At 38.4% G+C, this 23,852-nt stretch overlaps 1 protein-coding gene across 7 annotated transcripts in view; it reads right to left on the bottom strand.

Moving 5' to 3' along the window:
• GRIA2 (glutamate ionotropic receptor AMPA type subunit 2) overlaps positions 1 to 23,852 on the bottom strand; it is an 87,461-nt gene that overhangs the window by 30,588 nt on the left and 33,021 nt on the right. For all 7 annotated transcript variants that reach the window (XM_066186074.1, XM_066186076.1, XM_066186073.1 and 4 more), the window contains exons 3-6: positions 17,794 to 18,033; positions 13,495 to 13,691; positions 9,182 to 9,235; positions 6,714 to 6,875 (exon numbers count right to left, since the gene is read on the bottom strand). In XM_066186074.1, the coding sequence (XP_066042171.1) occupies positions 6,714 to 6,875; positions 9,182 to 9,235; positions 13,495 to 13,691; positions 17,794 to 18,033 (653 nt within the window). The remainder of the gene's footprint in view (positions 1 to 6,713; positions 6,876 to 9,181; positions 9,236 to 13,494; positions 13,692 to 17,793; positions 18,034 to 23,852) is intronic.

Genomic DNA, 23,852 nt, shown 5'->3' on the forward strand with positions numbered 1-23,852 from the left:
TGTAATTACTAAGAATAAATGGATTCAAATTCAAAGAAACATAGCTTCCTAGAGATATCAGGACTTGGCTCTGTAGTTTTCTGAAATCTCCTTTAGCACAGTTCAGCCACTTTTACTTTCAGGATGGAAGGATCTAGGTCAATTGGCCTTTTGCATGTCTGAGTCAAATCTACAGATATTTCCTCAAACCACCCACTGCTTTCAGTGGCTAAACATTCCATTCTTTAATTGAGTTTTCTAAAAAAAACCAACACAAAAACAACTCAAACCAACTATGCTGGAATGAGTGATTATTATGCAAAATGGCCTTAGGCTATTAAAAAGAATCACAAAATTTAACATTGAAATTTCTTATGCTCACATTTTTTGTATTTCTTTTTTCAAATAGAGAAGACTGAATACTGGGATTTGAAAGCCCAGTGAAAGCAGGTAGATGGAACATCAACTCCTAGATGCATATTTTTTTATGCCCAGGAAACCAAAATGCAAGAACTGAAAACAGGCAGTTTTATAAGAGCACTTAGGACAAAACAAAAATTGTCCAGAGCAGTTCCTGGTTCAACCTTGTAACAAATACTAAAAAAATAACTATTTTTTAAAATAAATCTTATTTTTAAATCATTATGATCTACTAGAATTAAGGCATATTCAATCATATTTTCTATTAAAACTGTAGGAGGTGCAACAGAATATCCCTCATAACTCTTATTAAAATTCATTGCATTATAAAAGCATTTTCCAACACACTGCAATCATAAGAGGCACGGTCCAAAATGAAGGTATTGTCTAATTCATCAACTGTACACTTTTGCTTTGTCATCTATATCTAGACAAACTGCCTTCTGAATTTTCAGTGTGAATAATTGTTTTCAGTGTTTTCTTCTTTGCTTACACTGTTTTCTTCTTTGTTCCTTATAATAAGTGAGTCATCTAAATGTTAATTATTTCTGCAAGGTACATAATTGTGTGCTACGTATTTTTGTATTATTTCTTCTGCATGTTATCTGCATTGCATTCTTGAGGTTAATTAGCACCAGTATAGTTAAACCAGCCTCTTTCAGTTACAAGCATCATTACTCCTGACTTATGGTTTCATAATAATTGCCTAAAAGACTATATGACTTGACTATAAAGAAGAAACTTGAAAACGTGAAACTACTGAAGACAAAATCAGAAGGTAAAAACAATCTAGTATTTTGGATCTTAGCTATGCATTGGTTGGGTGGGGAAAAAGATTATGAAGCCAGAAATACAATCATGAAAAGAGAACATCTGAAACATTATGTTCCAGTATGAAACAGCTACACCCATCCAAAATAGCTGCAAATGAGCACCAGGGTTGTTATCATCTTCTGACACAATGGGATTCTCCATGAGTCTGAGCTGAATTAGGTCTTCAGCCAGGCAGCCCCAAATTTTTTTTCTGCATGCTGCACATAGATTCTGTATATGCAAGTTGTCTCAGACACTTCAAGCCTCAGATTGCTCTTAGAAAAGCTTATTGCAGAGCAGGATGGCTTGTATAACAGACTATTTCAGTTGGACAGATCTACAACGATTATCTCGTCCAACTGCCTGAACAACTCCAGGCTGAACAATTCTAACTTGTTTTTTTAACAGAACTTTCCAAATGCCTCTTAGACAGACAGGCTCAGGGCATCGACCAGCTCTCATGGAGGACTGTTCCTCTGACCACCCTAAAAAAATGAAAGAAAAGTAAATAAATGCTTCCAAAGGTCCAGTCTGACCCTGCTCTGGTGCAGCTCTGAACCATTCCCAGACATCCCCTTGGACACCAGGGAGTAGATCTCAGCACCATCCTCTCTACTCCCCCTCCTTAGAAAGCTGTAGAGAGCAATGGGATCACTCCTCAGCCTCCTCTTCTCCAAAGGGGACAAGCTCAGAGTCCTCAGCTGTCCCTCACAGGACATGCCTACTTGAAGCTTAGTACTTAGGTGGGGGGTTCGCTCTGGCTGGACAGTGGGTGCCACCAAAGCTGTTCTGTCACTCCCTTCCTCAGAGTAATGGGGAAGAGAAAATATAATGAAAGGCTAATGAGGACAGGGAGAGATCACTCAGCAATAACCACCCTAACAAGAAGAACAGACTCAACTCGGAAAAAAATTAATTACCAGTCAAACCAAAGTAGGATAATGAGAAAATAAAAACAAAATCTCCAAACACCTCAATCCTTTTCTCCCTTCTTCCTGGGCTCAACTTCACTCACAAAATCTTTATACTCTGTTCCCACAGTGGCACAGGGAGACATGGAAGGGAGCTGCAGTCTGTTCAGCACCCATCTCTGCCACTGCTTCTTCCTCCCAGGGTGGACTCCTCACACTCTTCCCCTGCAGGGAAACTTCTCTGGCACCTGGTCCACCTCCTGCCCTTCCTTCTGCACTGACTGTCTGCAGGGCTGTTTCTCTGATATATTGCCATTCCTCCCTCTGGCAGCTGTAGTGCAGCAGCTTTTCTCTCTTCTTCCTTGAATATGTTATCAGAGGCATGATCACCTTCGCTGATGAGCTCGGCCTTGGCCAGCGGTGGGTCAGTCTTGGAGCCGGCTGGTATTGGCTCCACTGGACATGGAGGAAGCTTCCAAAAGCTTGTCACAAAAGCCACTCTGGTGTACCCCTTCTACCAAAACCCTGCCACACAAAGGCAATACACCTTATGTCTCACTAGCCTTCAAGAGATTCAGATTGAGCTTCTTCCAGCAAATAGACCAAAGGCTGCTGCTCAAGAGAATGGGTTAATCAGATTAGCAAACTGGAGCAGCTGGATGCAGATGGATGTGTTGTCCTTCAGTGTCCTTCCACAAGATCAAGAAGCTTGCCTTAAATGTTACAGTCTGGGACAATGTTAAGGCCCAGAAAGCCCAGCATATTTGTAAATACACAATACTGGATTGAAAGAAAATTGCAACTTGTTAGTAATAGGCCTTTATAAAATTAAACATCTTTTTCTGTTTGCTACTTGACAAAAAATTAGCCAGGATTAGCCACCTCTGTGTTTCAAGATCTACACATTAGCTCTTCTAGAACTGTATGCTTAGACTACCAACATAACTGTAACCCTTTGTTACAAGAGATGTTTAAAATTTAATCTGAAGTAAAGCATGCATCAGCACTAATTTTGAAAGATGTAAAAATATTCTGCAAAAAGTCTGCAAAGCCAACTTGTTTTAAGCATTCTGCCTAATCTTTAAATCTTGTGCATTTATCAGTACAGGTACAGTACAGCAACAAATGAGGTCAGTGTCTTTTCTCATCTGTGTCCTAAGACAGCAATTTTTATAATTAATATTTTATAAACTGTAAAGGTACATTTTTAAAGCAATTTGATACAGGTCCTCTTCTGGGCATCTCATCTGTGGAAAAGGTTTTTAGAAATGCTCTTCTTTCTTGAAGAACATGTTCCTTTGACATGCACTTCTTCTTAGAAAGGGTGTGTTTCTCTATTTTCAGGACTGTACTTGGATGCTGTGATATGTCTTATCAGCTCAGTCATAGTCCATTGACTAGCATTTTGTAATGTGCAATGAATGTACACTTACTTTTGGACTACAAAACGAAGATAATACAACAGAGTTGCAATGTTTTTGTCTGCAATGACAGAACACTTGCAATCCCAGAGATATTACCTGTTAGGGGCATGTAACCACCTCTCATTCTATACTGATGATGCAGGGTTTTGTCAGCCTTCCTATCTGTTTCATACAGAATCTGCTGTGAGAGTTTCCTAGATTCCACAGGACTGGGAGCAAAAGTTCGTTTATCAGCACTGGCAATTTGGACAACTACCTCAAAATCAAAAGTGGAGAAAAGTTAAGACCACTTAAGAGAGAAGTGGGAGACAAGTGCATTAACCTGTCCAGTAGCTTAGATGTTTATACAGTATTCCAAGAAGCAGAGGGTAACACAGCCAGAATAACAATATAAGAAGGAATGAAATGCTCACAAAGGACAGGTAAGGAATGCAATTCAGCATGTGTCAATGAAAAAAATCCTATATTTAAAAGTAATGAATAAGTGGACAGATATGGTATGAGCCCATCTAAATCAGCAGCTGCACAAGAAAGTAATGTAGAAAAAGCATTTATTTAAAGTATTTATTTAAAGGCTGTTAGCATGTATCCCATGAGAAATATATCTCACTACTCTCATGGTGGTGAGGAGAGGAAAAAAAAAAAGAAGAAAGAAACTCATACAAAAGAACCCCCTGGAATGAGTACTGTCTGAGACACATGAAGCCATTATTTCCATTCCCTCAGCATAGCACTCAGATGTGTTGCAGTAGCCAGTCTGGCATTTCAAAGAGGTACCAAATAGAAAGGTTCCAGAGAAAAATGACAAACAGGATCTGAGAGCAGAAAATTCAAAGGAAAAAGGAATAATTTGGTTTTGCAGGGAGGAAAACAAGGCAGAAAGGGTGCCAGCCATTTTCAAATATAGAAGGACAACGAAAAAGCAGAACTCTCTCACAGTCATTAGAAACATATTAAGGAGTAATGGATTAATTGATATAAAGGCTGATTAAGATTAGACAAAAGCCAAAACCAAGATCATTTAAGTGCTGAAATAGAAGCTTGGAGAAGTTGTGGAATCACTATTCACAGGAACTGCACAGGTTTATCTGATTCTGCCTTCAGGCGAGGAGGACAGACTGGGTGACTGACTGCTCAAAGACCGTTCTTGCCCTGTTTCTATGGTTTCTATGATTCTGCCCTGCCTCTAGCTCCCTCAAGGATGGGAAGGAATTTGACATATCTCTAACCCTACATGTAATGACAAGCAAAACTGACAAGTAATACATGTATAAGGGCAAGAGATAGAAAGCTACACAAAGAAATACAGTAACTGATACAATCAATGTCACCAAATACTGCAATATACATCTACACTTTCTCCACCATCAATACCCGTAGCATTTATAAATCATCTGATAATCTAACATAGGCCTCAATTTCTTGTGTGAGAAATTGCAGTCCAGTGCAGTCCAATATATATATATATATATATATATATATATCTCCTGAGCAAACAAGATTAAAAGGAAGAGAGGTTGGCCTTTCAAACTGAATTTAAAATGTGTTCTAAATTATTGAAATTCAGGGAAGTAAGTGTTTGAATTACTTTATTTCTCCTATCCACAACAAAATAAACCTCAAAAGCAGAAGATGTTTCAAATACTCTCCTTCAACTCTTTCAATTTCTACTAGACTTGAAAGGACTTATCATGGAAGAAATAAATGGAATACCTGTCACACAGTTAGAGATTTTAATGCTTTAATACAACCACTTCATGTTATCCAACACACATGCAATTTCCCCCAAGTGTAAGTAAAGCCAAAGACCCTATTACTGTGTCTCACCCATTTATTTTCCATCATTGCTAAAAACTATGTCTTGGTTTGAGTTCTTCAGTTTAGTCATGTGTTTTATGTATTTCCGTATTATTACGTCCAGAGTATGATTCTGCAACATAAATATATAACTAGATTTGGGCACTCAATAATCAGAGAGACAAAAGGATTCTATTAATTCCCCACATCCCCTCCCTTTTTCCTAAATGAGAGCATACAGATTATGTATCCTACACATCCGTAATATAAATGTACCTAAAGACCTGACACAGTCTCCAGTTTACTTTTTCAAACATCAAGAAAGAAATTCACTACTTCTGTCATAAAGATTTTAAACTACAAAAATAATCACAGAAAAAAAAATCACTTTGACTAAGTTACCACCAAACTTGGCCTCATAAAAAAGGAATCTATAATATTTTTTTGAAATTAAAATTAAGGTTGTGTGCTTTAAAGGACTTTTCTACCAGGCATTTAAAAGAATGGTTCTTCTTCCCATGCTGAAACTTTTTATTCATTTCATTATACATTGAAAACATGCCTAATATTGAAACTATAGCACAAAAAAAGTTATAGCTAGAACATTTGCAACTTTTTTTTTTTTTTTTTGTCTTTTAAGAGCAAGTTACTATTAAAATTTCTGGTTCTATTACTTAAAACAAAAATTATCTAGCATTAAAATTGAACTATTCTTTTTAATATCTTGCAGCCACTAATTGATCCTCATGATGGTTGGAGAAAGTTAGAAGGTACTATTATCCTAGACTTATCCAGGAGTAAAACTGAGGTAAAAAAGCTAAACCACTTGCCTGGTGTCACATCGTTAACAGGGCTGAAATCAAACCACGATTCTGTATGTCAGGAGTAGCATTTAATTTTGTAGGTCTTTGTAGGACTTAGGCATCTGTCTCAAAGGAACTGTCTAACCATTTCTTTGGGACATTATGTTACATCAAAAAAGTGCTGTGGGCCCCAGAAGCATGAAAAATATTTGTCTTTAAACATTTCAAAATACAAAGAAAAAGAAGCATTTCAAAACAGAGAAAGAGAAAAATCAAAAATAGTCAGTAGATCCAGTTAATCTATCATCATATCTAAACCAATTACCTAACAAGCTGTCAGGCACAGATTTACAGCGACACAAGATAAAATTATCTTGAACATTTTTAAGAGTGTAGCATCTTTGCTCAATCAGTCTTATGACAGAGAATGTTAAAAGTACCCCAGAGAAATATAAAATTGTGTTGGCACTGTTGATTTTCAAGAGCTTTCTCTGGCTCTTGTGTTTCTATTCCAAATCCTTCACCTCCTGTACTTCTAGTGCAGTTAAAACAAACATAAGACATACCTTGATAGTACTAGTGTGTGCACCAGGATATTCTTTCTCCTCCAGTGTTGACCAACGTTGTATAAATTTTGACACCAGAGGATCATCATAGTCAACTATCTGAAATCCTGAGACATTAGCTCCTCCAAACTGAATTTTTGACAAATCTCCATCAGTAAATCCCTGAGCACAGAAAAAATTGTGTCTGTTATTTTAATAGTTTTGGCAGTTCTCTCAATAGTGTACAAAAAGAAAGAGTTACCATATGACCTCTACTGCAGAAGAGTAAGCCAACATTTTCTTCAAACTGGATCCAACTTAAATCCTGGGCTGCCAGGATTAAGTCATCAGCTCCATCAGCCAGCAATGCTTCTTGCTGCCCACTAGACAAACACTTTTACAGAGAGCAAGGGCTGAGTGGAACTGTCCTTGCCATCTTAACTTCCTAAACGTCCTGTTAATTTCAGGGGACCACTTAAATGAGAAAGGAAACACTGGACAAGAGTAACGGGCAAGCAAGTTTTAGGGAGGAATACTTACAGCCACAGCTGCATCCTCTTTTTTAGGAGCTTTAAAGCATGTAGAAGGACTTACCATCTCCCTCTGACATAGAGAACTACTTTCCACTCTTTCAAACAGTTGTTGTGTTCTGTTTTCTGTGTTTGGTGATTTAACGTCACCCAAATAACCACACAAATGCGTTCACACGAAATAATGATGCCAGACACTTCATTATAAATGAATGTTGTGAGTGAATACAAAAAGAAGCAGCAACTTCAAACCACATTATCATAAGTTGCTACAATTGCTACACTAGATGCTCCTTAATTATTGTATATTAATGATCCTCATGTGCTGTTGCCTGCTAATACAGACTCTTCCGCAGGGATCATGTAACTTGACAGTTGAACAGGAACATGCATTGTATATTCAAACCTCTTCTCCATCTATCAGCATCTTTTTATTCTCAAAATAGATCAATTTCTTGAATGACTGATCAGACTGGAGGAGAATACTACTACAGTCCATAAAGAAGAAAGCAGGTGGATTCAGTGAAGATGAGATATGATTCAAATGCTAGATAAGTTTTCTTTCTGACCGAGAAAAACAAATTTTTAAAATCGCTACCATAAACACTCTACACATAATATTAAACAGCTTTAAAACATAAGATTCAGTAATTTTTAGATCTTATGGACTTACTGTTACAAATTTAAAGCAATGGCTAAAGTAGCAACCAGTTAACATAATGAAATCCGCTGGGCACATTTCCTAAAATTTCCCTTAAGACTCAAAATACTGTTTATCCAACATTTGCAATGCAAACCACAGATGACTAACAGATGATTTTTCACATTTTGTAACACTATTATGCCTGCTTTATGAATATCAGCACCTCAACTTCTTTATCCAAAAATTAGTTATTAAGACATAAGAATGAAACCCCAGTGTTCAGCTTTTAAAGAGGCCTTTAAAGCACCAGGCTTCTTCACACAGTGGCACCCACATGACTCTTCAGAGCACTGCCTGCCTGGAGGGAGAAGTGTTCTCATCAAAGGCTGGGAGGAGACCGGGGTTATGCCTCAGGTGCCCGAGACACACCATGGTCCTTCTGTCTCTACAGGCTCCTCAAAAGACTATGGAAGACAGTGTCAATTGGGGCAGGCACTCTCGGCTCTGCTGGAATTTATATCAAACGCTATCGCAGTTCCAGAATAAATGATGAAAAAAATGGCTTGGTGGCACTTGCACTATACAATCCCCAAAACCCTTTTCTTGAACAGGGTAACCGAGATTTGAGCAGGCAGAATTTGCTTCGTCTATTACAAAAAACCAACTGGATTAGTTCCCATAGCTACAGTAAGTGAGTGCTTATAGACTTTGATGTCAGTAAAATGGCCCTTCACCTTTAGACACAATTTCAAAAAAAATACCTTGACAGAATTTAGTGAGTTTTCTGAACTTTCCCTGCAGCGACACTATTAGCTAGACTGTCTGATCAGCTATGCTCAAGAAAACATGAATTCAAACTGATTATCCAGCCAATCTGAGGGATGAAATGTAGAAATCCGAGACTCACTAGTCTAGCAGAATGAAAAATGAGAACCGTGATTCTTTAGTTTAAAAGCTGTGAGAGAGAAATCATCACCTTGCTGAATGAATGTATCATCCTATCATGCAGAAAGTTATTTTTCTATTTTACATACCCTCTTTTTCTAAAGTATATAGAAAAAGAGAAGTTCTATTGTAGGTGCTGAGCAACCTTCATTCCCATTGATGGGAATATGGTAAGAGGCATTTAAATCCTGAAAAAAAAAATCAGCCAATAAGCAAACATAATCTCAACACAGGCATTCATTTAGCAAGGATAAAGACATCTAGCTTTTTTTCTGTTTTCTAAAATGTATATAAAACAAAATATTAGTTGATGTGCTTCCATGAACAGTCAAATGAGCAATACAGGTATTTTCAATACTAAGAATGCTTACCAGATTTGCAATGATATAGTGGTATCCTTTAACGTGTTTACCAATTGTGATAACCTGTAAAAAAAAGAAGAAATACCTCCATAATGGAGAATGTTCACCTGGTATACAAAGACTTGAAAGGTATAAAATGCAGTATGACGTAAAAGCTAGTTAAGAGCTTTATGGTACACAATACTGAGTTTGTGTAATGCTTTATCTTTTATTTTACCTAATGCACCACTGAACATACTCTTTGCTGGTAGAAATTAGCCACATTAAAGTCCAAGTCCCAAGAGGGAGAGTCCCTCCAGACACAGAAGCTGAATGCTAATTAATTACTATGCTGTGTATTAAAGGCACAACCCAGCCAAGAGAGAGCTGGCATCAAGCACTAGAAACACTGTGCCTCACAGACTCCTGCTAGATTCTGCCCACTGACATTAATGAATTATGAGAAAGCCTTGCAAAGTTCAAATTGCTTATTGCCCTAAGTCCTCTTCATAATCTCCCTCAAAGCCAGCTGGTGGTTTCTCAACAGTCCCTGCTGGTAGACCTGTAGCATGTATTCTTCTCCCAAATAAACCTAATTAAGACTATGTCTGCATGGGAAATTTGCATTTCGAAGCTAAGCACTTCTCCAGAGGAAGGATGTGCGAGGTAAGAGAAGTATAGAGGTTTATTCCATCTTTTGAACAATGAGAACAATGAACTTAAATTAAGAGAGGATAATTCATTCATTTCCTCATTTAACATATAACTAAAATATTCAGACTAGGTATCCTGAAACTTATATCAGGGTACTAGTGAACAACATTCCACATACTTGGTTTAATGAATTTACAGAAATAGAATTGAAAGCAGCTTTAACACTGAGTTTACATTACTAGAGTTTGAGACTGAGAGGGATCACATTACATAGGCCATGGAAGTAATTAAATTGTTCCTTTTTTGAGGTCAATATATTTTGAACTTAAGTATCCTAAAACAATTACTTGGACCAGACTACTTAAAACTAAAAACTTATTAAGAGGTTTAACAACTATTTTCAGATGTATTTCTGTAGCTGCTGCTTCCAAAGAAATTTCAGTTAGACCAAATACATTAGATCTCTGTATGAACTATTTCTTCATCACTGGTATCTGAGAAGACAACCAGCTGTAAGACTTTGGATCAATGCTCAGTAACTCTGCTCTAGCTGCCACTAGGTACTCTTTTATTAACCCAGCTTGCTAAAACTTGCCTCCTGTCTATACGAACACTAAGGATGCTGCCAGTTAAAACTGAGAAAATTCAGTGGTAGTACCAAGAGCCACGATGAAGGAGCTGTGCACACAAAAGCTATTCAGCAGTTTAGAGGATCTTCTCTAGAGGGGACAGACAGGTAGTGGCAGTAATTACAGAGCTGCCCAAAGGGTGTTATCAGGATGAAATGAGATTCTGCAAAGGAAGCTGCCTGAGGAGAGACAGAAGCTATATAATGAAGAGCATGGTAACACAGACCTGCCAGAACAGAGAAGAGAATATAAACTAGTCTAAGGAGAGATGGGGAACTGAAATATTTTTCAACTTACATGAATAGTTGAAATCTGGAAGAGGAACTATAACATGAGACAAAAACCAAGAATGATGAAACAACTTTGCAAATACATGTTGTGGCTATACAAAGATCCAAGGGCTACAAAATGTAACTGAGTGAACCTGAGGCTGTCACCCCAGCTTAAAATATTTGCAGGATAAATCAAAGCACTAAAATGCATGATTTGTTCAACAACAGAAAGCAAGGAAGAAAGTGAAGAAGTTGCTCCTTTATGTATCGAGCATGCAAACAGTACTTTGATATTCAAGGAAAATCTGGTTAACAGAAAGCCTGTTGCATTTCTTGCAGTAAAAATAGACAGAAAAAAGGGTACTGGTATGATGTGTCTACTTCAGGAATCCTCATGAAATGGAGGAAATTTCTGAGGTTTTTTTTTCAGGGTAGGAATTAAAATTTTTCAAAAAGATAAACCTGGGAGCAAAGCAAGACCTAGAGTATGCTGATATTAGAAGAACACACTCAAAGGATGCTCACAGGCCAAGAAATCCATTGTTCAGCACTTCATTTTTAGAGATGGAGAAAATTAATAGAGAATCAGTGATTTAAACTTTCTTGTAGGCTTTTTGAGAAATTGAAAGTGAGTTTACTTTTAAATGTAAGGAAGGGAAGTTACTGAGTGTAAGGATAAGGCTAGTGTAAGGGCTTCAAAAAGACACTGAAGTCCAGAAACAACTAGGCTGTCTTGCAAAGAGAATTCCAAGACTAAACCCATATGGGACAGCTGAGAACAGCTTAAGAGAACATATTCCAGGGCATAGCTGCAAACTATGTTCAGAGGAGAAAAATGAACTAGAGTTATATTAACTGACCTGTGAGGCTGATACGGTTATCTAGGACTCTTCAGTGACTTACAAATCAAAACAGCAGAAACAAAAGCTTAGCCATCTGTGTGCTTAAGGAGTAGCACAAGTCTGTGGGGATAAGCTGAGAAACTCTAAGCGTCTAAAAAAGGTGGAATCTATCAAAGTGCAATTAGGGCAAGAAAAATATCCCAGAACCGCAATCAAAATAAGAAGCAGACAAAGACAAAAATAGGTCGATTATGAAACAAAGACTGTAAAAATGAGTGGGAACTGAAGGGTAAAGAGGGCTTTTGTCTATAAAACATGACTAAAAGGTGAAACAAGAAAATTGCAGTCAGCCAAAGTTTCATATCAGAGATTATAATGAATATTACATGCTTATTTTAAAAAGAATGTATAGGATAGTAAGATAAATGCTAAAAATTGTCTTGTCAAGACTGAAATATGTCAAAGCAGTATCTATATTTTCTCTGGCCTGATAAACAGGAAACAGCAGATGCGACATATCTTGAATCTAAAAAGGGAATTGTTCTGTAGGACATCATTAGAAACTCACGAGAAACATGGACAAGACAAAAAGTCACTGTAAGGTAAGTAAAGAACCATTTGAAAAGCCACACAGAACCAACTGAAGAGGACCTAAAAGGACTCCTTATGTCAAACATTGGTCTACACTGTAAATTTCTTCATATTGGTAAGTCAGAAAATGTGATTTTGAAAAACTGCAGATGATAGAGAGATCAAATGTTCTTGAGAACAGGATCAAATTCAAATTTATCTTGAAGATTAGAAAAACAGTTTGTAGATATGAACTCCAAATAAAACACAAACACAATGTACTCCATTAAGGACACTGCTCATTGTCTGGAGGCTCTTCAAAATATAACGACCTTCAAAACAAAGACCAAAATAACAAGCCCTTCAAAAAACCTTCAAACAAATACATTCATCCTCTGATGATACATCCCTACTGATGCTGCATAGTCTCACATGATGAAGCTCAAGCCAACAGGGAACTGTCCTTACAATTTTCCATTGCGCTCTGCATGCATGGAAAGTGGTAGGGTACAGAGCCAGTAAGACCTTCCTAGACACTAGGACTGAAGTGGTGGATTTCAAAGTAATGCAGTAATTTGAATCAGAGCACTGTGATAATGCTTTTAAAAAGAATTTTTTTAAAAAAATTATTTTGGCAAATAATTTGCATGGGTGGAGAGAAGACAGATTTTGCTGCTCTTTTTAAAGCCCTTTTCATAGCTCTTTTTAAAGCTATGAAAAACAGCATCCAATTTTGGTTAACACACTTTAGGAGTGACACAAAATGAAGAGACAAGCAAGGAAAGTACAAATGACAAAGAGCTTCAAAACACGAATTTCAAAGGGTACTAAATGAGAAAGAGAAGCTGTGATACAGTCTTCCCAAGACATAAAAGGTTCTCAGAAAATGCATTAGAGGGAGAAAAAGAACTAGGTGTAAAAAGAACTAATCCTTATACATAACTACCTGTAGTGGACCAGATGTAATAGTGTAAAAAGAAACTAATTCTAGGTGTAAAAAAAACTAATCCTTATACATAACTACCTACAGTGGACCAGATATAATAGTGTATCAACCATGTATAACACAGTATACTACTTAGGTTGTGAAATATTCTGAACAAGGTATTTTGTAAATTACTTTTTATTTTAAATAACCAGGATAGAAAACTATACAGGATCATCCAGATAAAATTATCTTGCCTTTGAACAAAGGGAGAGATTATAGGATTTGCATGCACCCTTTCTGCCTCGCATGTATGTGGTCCTCCATACAAACTAGTCACTGTCAAATGATTCATAATAATCAAAAAAATACCACCAAAACAAATTAACTAATTACATTTACTTATAGAATACTGCTAACTGCTGTCACTGAAGAAAGGAGAATAGCAAACCTGATCAACAATGTCGTTGACTTTATCGCGTTCACAGTCCAAAATCACTCGTCTTTCCTTTTTCACCTCTAGATCTTGAAACAGTGAACGGTAAGTTTCATCTTTTCTCTCATTGTTAATATTTCCTACATTGATAGCAGTCACTTGCCACTTCTTTTCAGCAGCAGAATCCAGCACAGCTTGCAATGTTGATAAGCCTAGTGAAGCACAGGAGAAAACAGATGATATGACTGACAGAGGTTCAAGAATTAACAAGTTTCTGCAATGTGATTTGTGAGATCACTTATTTAAGATCTCCTGTAACTTGTTTGACCCGTCACAAGTAGGTAGAAGTCGGAAGCTAAGATATATGTGGTCCCAATCAATTATTATTGCATGAAATTTCCATTTGCATCACTGCAAGGCATCAAGGTAAAGCCACATAAGTACAACCTTTGGGTTTGGCTTAACCCTCTTCAGAATTGGACTTTGCTGGTTTCACTGATCCACTGCTGGAATTTTTCATAGTGGGAAAGAGACCTAGGAGAAGAGTGATCCAATTAGAGCAAAAGGATCATCCTTATTAAAGGATCAACTGCTTAAACAAAAGCTGTTGAATAGCTTTTGTACCCAGCAATTGAGCAGTACTGTATTTAAACCCAGACTTCACTGAAGTCTAAGGCAGAATTCCCATGTTCTGCAGTGATGGTAATGGATTTATTATTTCTGTTGCCTACACTCGCATCCCTGATTATGAAGGATGGGCTGAGATATATTTTCCCATATAGATAAGCAGGCTCAATGCTAACACCTACAAGCAGTGTAGAGAAGTTTGCTTCCATCTTGTACTTTTGGCAAGTTCCTGATAGGAAGCTGTAACGTTTGTACAGATGCAACTACCTATAATGTATTGTAAAACCAGTGAAGACTTTACTTGACAGATTTTACTTCTTAGGCATGAACTAATGTAGTAGAGAAACATGAAAATTACTGCTGGAAATTATTTCCTGCTGTACAAAAAGTACAATTTTAATGATTTCCAGCAGTACAAGAATGATACTTACCATGTTTCAATTCTTACCAGAGAATTCTACATGATTCTAGAGAGCAGTTTTAGGGATACCAGATACTATTATAGGAAAAAAAAAATTAGACTTTCTTACAAGTGAATTGACATTTTTGCATGTTCTTCTCTCCTGAAACCACCAAACACCAGGAATCCTTTCTTTGAGATAAATTCTGATGTGGTATGTAAAGGGAGCTTCAGGTATAACTCTCATGAGAAATAATAGTGGTCATGCCCATAAACATAGAAGGAGAGCACTAAGAATTAATTTGTCTCACAGTCTGTCAGTATAATATTAAATTAAGACTGGTCAGTGTTTAGCAATTCAGCTTCATCAGTGAAAATGGTAATGACATACAGCATTTCACAAGACTGGTCATCAGCAGAGGTAGACAATGGCAGGCTTCCAAAAGCATAAATTGAATTATTGTCTTATATAATTCTGGTTTTCCAAGTCTCTTTTGGAAAGACTGATATTAAATTTTGTATGCCATGCAATGAATATTCATTTTAAAATCACAGATAACTACAGTCCACCAGTACATATGAACTACTTCAAATGCTAAAGATGAATCTGGAGAACTTGTGTTAAAAGGGAAAGATTAGAAATGCAAGCAAACTGAGAGATGCAGGGAGCATCTTAAAACACTAAAAAATACTAAAGCTTGTTTAAATATCAAAATACTGCTTGAAATTATGAATTAAAATTTTAAAAAAAGACAGATCAGCCAAACTAAAACACATTTATTCTGAATAATTGTTTCAAATCTCATTAGCAGATTTCAGGTCCTCCAACCTGTCTAAATTTCCTCTGAGTTAAACAATCTCAACTAGACTAAAATTAATAAGGACTACTAATGCTAATACAACCCGTTGCAAAGGGCTCCTCTGATCTTCTATTTTTCCCAGAGTTTCTCTTTTCCTGAGGTACTCTCTGCAGAGATATCAAATGGCTGCCTGGATTGCTTGCTATTTTTTTTGTGTGGCAGACTCGTCATCCCCATGGAGCTTAGTTTATTCTGCTAGCAATAACACACTGCAAAATCACCAAACAAAACAAAAACCATTTGCAGGAATACTTCCATGAAAGTGAAATTTTCTGGAGAGTAGTAACAAAAGCGGAAAACTCTGCAGAGGAGAAAACTCAAGCAACTTCAGTTCCTATTTTTTAAGCTGAAGAAGCACTTCTGCTTGGGAAATTATTGTCCTGAACCTCTTTTGGTTATCATGAGACAAACTTTTAAAGCAGTGAGCATTAAAATGAATGACAGAAGAGAGGCTGAATAACTTAGCAATTCTTTTACAGATAGAATCTTACAATAATGCAACTACTTTTTCCAAAACTCACTGTTAGTAATGGCAGAGAGGAGGTAAGGATGGTAAAAGGACACTACTCCATATTACAGGAGCATAACTAGTGTATTAAGACAGTAATAGCTTGGGTACACATATACTGAATGGCCTCACTCCTTATGGACAGGAAGGACAGGAAATTGCCCTGTACTTCAGCCAGTAAGTCCCTAACCACAGAGGTGCTCTAACAGCAGCAATAAACAATTCTTTAGGAGTAAGAAATCAAAGTAATTCTTATTAGCCTTCATAGATTCCATGAAGAATAAGTCTCTTTGCCTTTTTTATCTCACTCCTGAAGGTGGAAACATCTTCAATTCTATATAATTCCTTAAATGCACATCACTGTCATTACATTAACAGGCAAAAGTGCTTAAAGGAACTGTGGACTTGTGTATCTGGGATTCGATGTCAATGTAGCTGGCTACAAACTGCTTGACTCTGCAGGTTGACGTCACACAGTCTGTGGGGAACACTGAGGAGCAACAATTTACTCCTCATAAGGATAGCAGCTTCATGCCTCGGAGCTTGTTATCACTGGGGTGCCTTGCACAAATAAAACCAACAGGTAAGAAAAAAAGGAAGAACCAAAGGGCGGCTAGAAAGAACAATCTCATGCTGTTATTCCTGGCCAGACCCAGACAGTGCAGCTCACAAGAACTAGGTGTTTTTCAGTACTTCCTAAATATAAATCACATGCAGGTCACATTCTACCCACTGCTAAATGATTGACAGAGTACTGGCAAATAAAGTAGTTTTACATCTGTCCCTTCTAAAAAGACAGTGAATGTTTCTCATTCTAATGTGAATTTGAAAAGGAACTGCCAGAGAAATGAGCTTAGGATTCATTGTTCCATGTGACATTACCTTTTGACATTACACCAGGATTAGTTCTTCTAACTTGAGTGCTTACCAAAGTGAACTCTCCTGAGGAGACGCCTTCAGCTCCATGAACATCATGTATAAAATGGCATCAGAATGCAGGGAATTTAAAGTCACCCCCCACTACTCAACAAACCATGGAGCGGTATAACCATGCTTTAACTCTATTAGCGTTTTAGATCTTAAAATGCATTTAACATTTAACTCTGACCAATGAACATGCAGACAAGCTACAAAATAGCCTCTTTAAAGGGAACAAGAGCAGGTAAGAATAGAAGAAAGTTAGCCAAGGACTACTAGGTGAGGACAACCTGAAAATGGAATGATAATAATGGAATTCCAGAAAACGCAATCAAAATTCCCACCTTTTCTGGATAGAGCTGCTTCTTCTCAGAAAAATAACTGATATACCACAATTTGCCAGTAACATTTTCAAGTTCATAAACTGTTACATTATTACTACTACAGCCATAAAAGGGCATGAGAAGCCTGCATGGTGGAGTTGACTGATTCTAAGCAATGGGTTTGTGTTCATCAAAATCAACAAGGAAATCTAAGCTCAACAGAGGCGAGGAACTCAATACCAAAAGCAGTCTCCAAAGAAGCAGGGACTGACTGCATCCAAGATTTTTTGCTCGCTTGGTGCCCAGCTATGGATTTTTCATTTGTGGAGTGAATCTGTAGTAGCAGATAGCCCTTCATGCCCAGATTTTTTTCTCCTTAGATATTTCTTTAACAAAAAAAGAAAAAACTTCACATAGAAACTGTTTTACAGCATATGACTAATCTCACATTACCTAACAGCTGCAATTCTATTAAAGCATACCATAATAATTTCATTCTCATTTAAACAATTTTGTTTCTGCCCCAAAAACTCATTTCTAAATTCAAGAAACACTTGAATCAATTACACTTGTTGGAGGTAAATATTTCTTCCATTATCTACTTATCTAACATGAATTCCAGATTTCAACAAGATACACCTGCCAAAGAGGGTGTAGGTTAAAAGTACTGCACCATACCTCTGTCACTGTCATACAAATATGCAAACTTGGTCCACTGATAGTATTCGATCAAGCTGAGAAGAGCTCCCTTGAGGTCAGGTCTCATCTGGATGACAAAGGGATGCGTTCCATCTGTTGGGAAGCTGGGAGTTATGAAGGAGACATGAAGAGTCCCACAGAATGATGTTATGGTATTTACAGACTTCTTGTCATAGAATCCAAAAATAGCAAAGACTCCTCTTGAAAACTGGGAGCAGACTAGAAAGAAGAAAGACAGAAAATTAGTGGGAGAATTTATTTTAAAAAATTATTGGCAATTCTATAATGTATACATTTATGAGAAATGTGTGTCTGAAAAGTGCCTGATCACATAAATACCAGGGGAAAAAAAGTAATACTCTTCTATAGAGATTATTTGTTACCATTCTCAGTCAGCAATATAAAACATACACTAGAAAAAAAATTTTAAAAAAGTATCAGATATGTGGTGCACACTCCCAGATGATAAAACTCATCAACTTATTCTTAAATTCAATTTATGTTGTAAAGAACAATGATGACAGACATCAATGGAAGTTGCAATTCAAAAAATGAGACATTATGACCACACATAGCATTATGGAAATAGATAATGTTTTGTCATGTTAAAAATAAACTGCCTCTGAGGTCAAGATTCACCGAGCCTTTTGCAAAATACTTTAAATAACTTTCCATTTGTGGAAACACAAAGCCAAAACTAAACCCAAATCCATCAAGAGCAGTAAGAAGTCCGTTTGCTTTAAAACCCTCCTGTATCAAAGCATTATTTCAATTCCTGGTTTATAGGACTCAGCAAAAGCTGGTCCTTCTGGATGACACTTGAGGTTATGTTGCAGGAAGAATAACCTCATAGGTGTAAATAACATGCTGATCATTCACTTTTTATCAGTGGAAACAATTCAAGCCAATTGATGAATGCGACTGACTAAGACAGCCTGTGGAAAAGAGCTGGTTCTTCTGGGGTGTTCTTTTCTTTGAGACTGCAGGGTCTGCTAGTGCCTAAATTCTAAACTCAGGGTACAATAAGGAAATATTAATCTCTGATTAATTCACACTTATCACTTATGCATTCTTTGGTTTGCAGAGTCACCTTGAACAAGACACATCCTTCTAGAGACACCTGACCTGCTTATAGATAGAAATCACCGTGTAATTGATGCTAATTTTGCCCAGCCATTTAGTGCACTAATCCTTGAATATAATTCATGTAAGGGCAAAAATAAGTTGGTTTATTTTTAGAATTTCATAGATTTGAACTAATAATATATTTTTATCTTTCAGATTTATTTTATCTTTATTTTTAAAATTGTATTTCTTTTTTTAAAAGAAATATTATCCCTTTATGCCTGTTACTACTCATTGCTATCTTCTTTTCATAGCTTTGCCTGTGTATCTATGCTACCACTCACCTCTCATGCCCTAATTATTCCTATACTCCAATTAAAAGCATCTAAACAGGATGAGTGAAATTCTGAGTCTGCCAGTTTTAAGTTTTCACCCATTAACTTTAATTAGGTCAGAATTTCGCCTCAGGTGAGAAAATACAACTGATTAAAAATCTTGATGAGTAACACCTCTTTATAAAAGGATGCTGCAGGTTTTACAGGGCTAGAGTACAAGATGGTCAAACCTTTTCCATTCTAACTACAAATCATTACAGAATCATAAAATTGTTTTGAGTGGAAGATCAGAGTTCAACATTAACTCGGCACCGCAAAGTCCATCGCTAAACCATGTCCCCATGTGTCATATCTCAACATCTTTTAAAGACATCCATGATAGTTACTCAACAGCTTCCTGAGATAATTGTTCCAATGCCTGCCAATCCCTCCCAAGAAGAAATTTTTCCCAATATCCAGTCTAAACGTCCTCTATACTGAGGCCATTTCCTCTTCTATTGCTTGTTATCTGAGAGGAGACCAACTTCCACATTGCTATGCCCTCCTTCCAGGCAATTGTAGAGAGTGATAAGGTCTCCCCCGAGCTTCCTTTGCTCCACACTAAATATCCCCCGCTCCCCCAATCTGTCCTCACAAGACTTGTGCTTCAGACCCTTCCCCAGCTCCGTTTCCCTTCTCTGGACATGCTCCAGCACCTCAGTGTCCTTCCTGTATTGAGGGGCTCAGAACTGGACACAGGATTTGAGATGAGGCCTCACCAGTGCCGAGTACAGGGGGACAATCACTGCCCTGTTCCTGCTGGCCATTCTATTCCTGATACAGGTCAGGATGCCACTGGCCTTCTTGGCCACCTGGGCATGAGCTGGCTCATGTTCAGCTGGCTGTTGATCATCACCCCCAGGTCCTTTTCCACAGAGCAGCTTGCCAGCTGCTCTTCCCCCAGCCTGTAGTGCTACATGGGGCTGTTGTGATCCAAGCACAGGACCTGGCATTTGGACTTGTTGAACTTCATATAAAAGGCCTTGGCCCATTAATCCAGCCTGTCCAGACCCCTCTGTGGAGCCTTCCAGCCCTCCAGCAGATCAACACACCACCCAGCTTGGTGTCCTCTGCAAACTGACTGAGAGTGCACTTGATCCCTTCGTCCCGACGGTTGATAAATACATCAAACAGGCTGGCCCCAAGACTGTGTCCTGAGAGACACCACTTGTGACTGGCTGCCAGCTGGATGCAACTCCACTCATCACTGCTCTCTAGGCTCACCATCCAGCAAGCTTTTTACTCCTCCAAGCCATAAGCAGTCAGTTTCTCCAGGAGAATGCTGTGGAAAATGGTGTCAAAGGCTTTACTAAAGCCGGGTAGACAAGACTCACAGCCTTTCCCTCATCCACCAAGCAGGTTGTCTTGCCATAGAAGGAGATCAGGCTGCATGAGCAGAACCTGCCTTTCACAAACCTGTGCTGGCTGGGCCTGATCACCTGTTCGACCTGCATGTGCCTAGTGACAGCATTTAAGATGACCTTCCTCAGCACCAAGGCAGACAGGCCAGGTTATCCTTCCAGCTCTTGTAGATGAGTGTCACCTGTGCTAATTTCCAGACAACGGGACCTCCATGGTCCTAGCAGACTCGATGTCAAGTCAACTGACCCATGACCAAAAAAAACCCCTAAAAATCAAAATTCTACAGATGACACCAGGCTTAGAGCCAGGTATTGATTGGCTTGCTGTTTGCTTCTGTTTCTTCCCTCATCTTTTCTGCACCTGGAAGGATAGAGGAAAATGCCACTTGCACTCCTGATCCCTCAACCAGTTGTCCCGAGTACCTGAAGTCTCTTGGTTGCTCTTAGAGAGATTTCAGGGACTTGGGACAGTCTTCAGGAACTTGCTCAGACTTCTTGTTGCAACTTCATTACTGCCTACATGAAAAAAATCAATCAAGGATAATCAATCAAAGGCAGTATTCAGGGCAGTATATTCAGGGCAGCTTTCTCTTAATGTCTTAAACCCAAGCCCCAAGGAAGCAGGGCACCTTATGCCTTATGGCTGGCATAAGGTGCCTTCTGTTCCCTTCAGAGGGGACTCTCCTGTGGAAATGACCCTTCTTTTTTCTTTATGGAAGCTTTGATGCAGAGAGTAGACCAACCTCAGCAACACCTCCATGCTGGATGAACCACTGTCCTTGTTGTTCAGTTTCACTTGCAGAGCCTCATACCTGTTATGGGAGGGCACCTGTGAAGGTGGGGCAGTCACAGAGGAGACACACCAGCTGCACCAGGTAGGAACTCATCACCACTGCCCCCTACCCCTTAAGTCACTGTGTTCACCCAGGCAGAAAGAGGAATGTATCCTGTGTCATGTATCCAGTCTGACTGTCCAGCCTGTGTCAGGGAAAGCAGATAGCTTTTAGTCTCTCTCTCTCTTGCTCTCCCTGCTACTCCTCAACCCACTTACCTCCCAGAACTCTGCCACTGAGCACAGAGGAGTTCCCCTACCCAGGCACACCTCCCACAGGAGTGCTCCCTGCTGCTGGTCAGTACTGGTCAGAGCAGGCTCCACCCTCCAGCCCGACACCTGTGTGGCAGCATATTCCCATCGGAGCCCTGTCTCTGGGCAGCTGTGTCATGTTGAACAAAGATTTCTGAAAAAGGCTGTGAATTTTCTGAATAGCTTTACTGTTTAAGTTACTGGAACTCCTTGTTCTATTCCACGTCATTATGCTCTCGCTGAGGCCAAACCAACCCACTAACCCACCCCCCCACAGTCATGAATGATTGTCTCCCATCTGCAGTGAAGCCAAATACTGTCTGAACTTGCTACAATAAAGGCATTAATGCCTCATAACTCACCTTCAAAAATGCACATAAAAATAGAGCATCAGTTTACCTCTGGATTCCTGGATGAGAACCTTGCAAAGACTGTTACTTGTACACTACCCTGACCTTCTGTATTAAACCATTTTAATACTGCATATAAGGTGACAGAGACAACAACAGTCTCATCAAAGGACCACCGAAAAATAAAAATGCTTTGTGTCACTACTGCCAACACCTGGGATGCACTTCTCCTGTCACGCTGCTTTTCTTCCATCACCAGTTAGAGAGTTTAGGCAACTCTTTAGATGGAATAATGTTCCCTAGAGCAGCTAATAACCAGAAAATTCGAAAACCAAATAGGTGATGCCTTTTCAGAATCACCACCCATCCTCTCCTCACCTTCCTGACACTGGAGACCTTTACCTTGACCCATGAGTTTTCTCACTTTTGCTCTTCCTTTCTTCTTCTTTGTATGCTGGGGACAGAGGGGAGAGTGAGTGGCTGTGAGTGCTTTGCAGCTGCTAGGGTTAACCCATGACAGGATAAAAGGAGTTATTCCACCTTCCACCCACAGGACTGACCTGTCAATTCCACTGGCCTGTGCTCCACTGTACCTCTCCAGTGACACAGACATGCACCCACTCTACTCTTCAGAAGACAACTGCTACTCTTTCAAACTGAACATCCTCCCTGAAAAGGCACAAATGCATACCACCTCTCATCACAACTTACTTAAATACAGCACTCTTGGATTAACACAGTGAACAACTCTTTGTTTAACAGTCTCTACCCCTGATAAATCATCAGTCCTTACATACAAGTGTCTTCTTCTGAGGAAGGCTGGCAAAAGTGGAATTTTGATCTCTCGCACAAAGTGAAAGACAAGTAAAAAGCATCACCTCCAGCTGGAAAAGTCATGTCACTGCAGTTCTAAGTACCTAGAAGAGCTGCAGTTTAAAAGCTGAATTACACACACACACACACGGATAAACAATCCCAACAAATAATATGGTAAAACAAAAACATTTTATATTTTAAAAATTATTATGAAACCTGCCAAACAGATACAATGTCTCATTTAATTCAACCAGGGCTCCCTTAATGTAAAAGAAAATCCTTCTAACACAAATCTTCAAGTATGGATGTAACTCACATCTGGGTCAACCAGAAAAATCAGGATCAATTATAATCCAGGTAAAAATAAATTTTCATCAGCAGTGATCAGTATCACAATGTCACACAGAAGAACCTCAGTGTTGTGCTTTTCTCTGTGAAATTCCACTAAAGGTAAGTGGGCAGGCACCTATGCTATGTAATAAAAACATGCTACAAATAAGCATTTAGACTTTGTCTAAAGACAAATTCTTGCCATTCTTATGGAGTTTTTTTCTGTCTTTTAGGAGCAGAAGGAAAAAGAGGGGACAGTATTTCCAAATATAATGGTGAGCCAGCGGATAATGCAGAAACTGCAATTCTTTTTGGCAGGATTCCCACCTCAGACTACATCTACAGTCATGTTGCTATTGCTGGAAGACATTAGTTTTATAACGGTGAATCACAAGCTGTTCACAATTATTAGAGTAAAAAAAAAGTCATGATGATTAGGACTCATAAGCCATTGAAATATGAAAGATCTAATTCATTAATGACATTAAAACCAACTGCCAGGATTCATTCCTTTCAAGCTCCCCTATATGAATTGGGGTCCTTTCTAGAAATAGTCTATGGCTTACTTAGCAACAAAAGGGAAAGAATATAGTAAGCTCATTTTGTGGTCACTTTTCTAAAGAGATTCTCCTAGAATGGCAAATAACTGTGAATTTCA

This window comes from Chamaea fasciata, unplaced genomic scaffold, assembly GCF_029207755.1.
Source record: "Chamaea fasciata isolate MVZ Bird 193981 ecotype frontalis unplaced genomic scaffold, bChaFas1.0.hap1 SCAF_6, whole genome shotgun sequence".
Classification (NCBI taxonomy): Eukaryota; Metazoa; Chordata; class Aves; order Passeriformes; family Sylviidae; genus Chamaea; species Chamaea fasciata.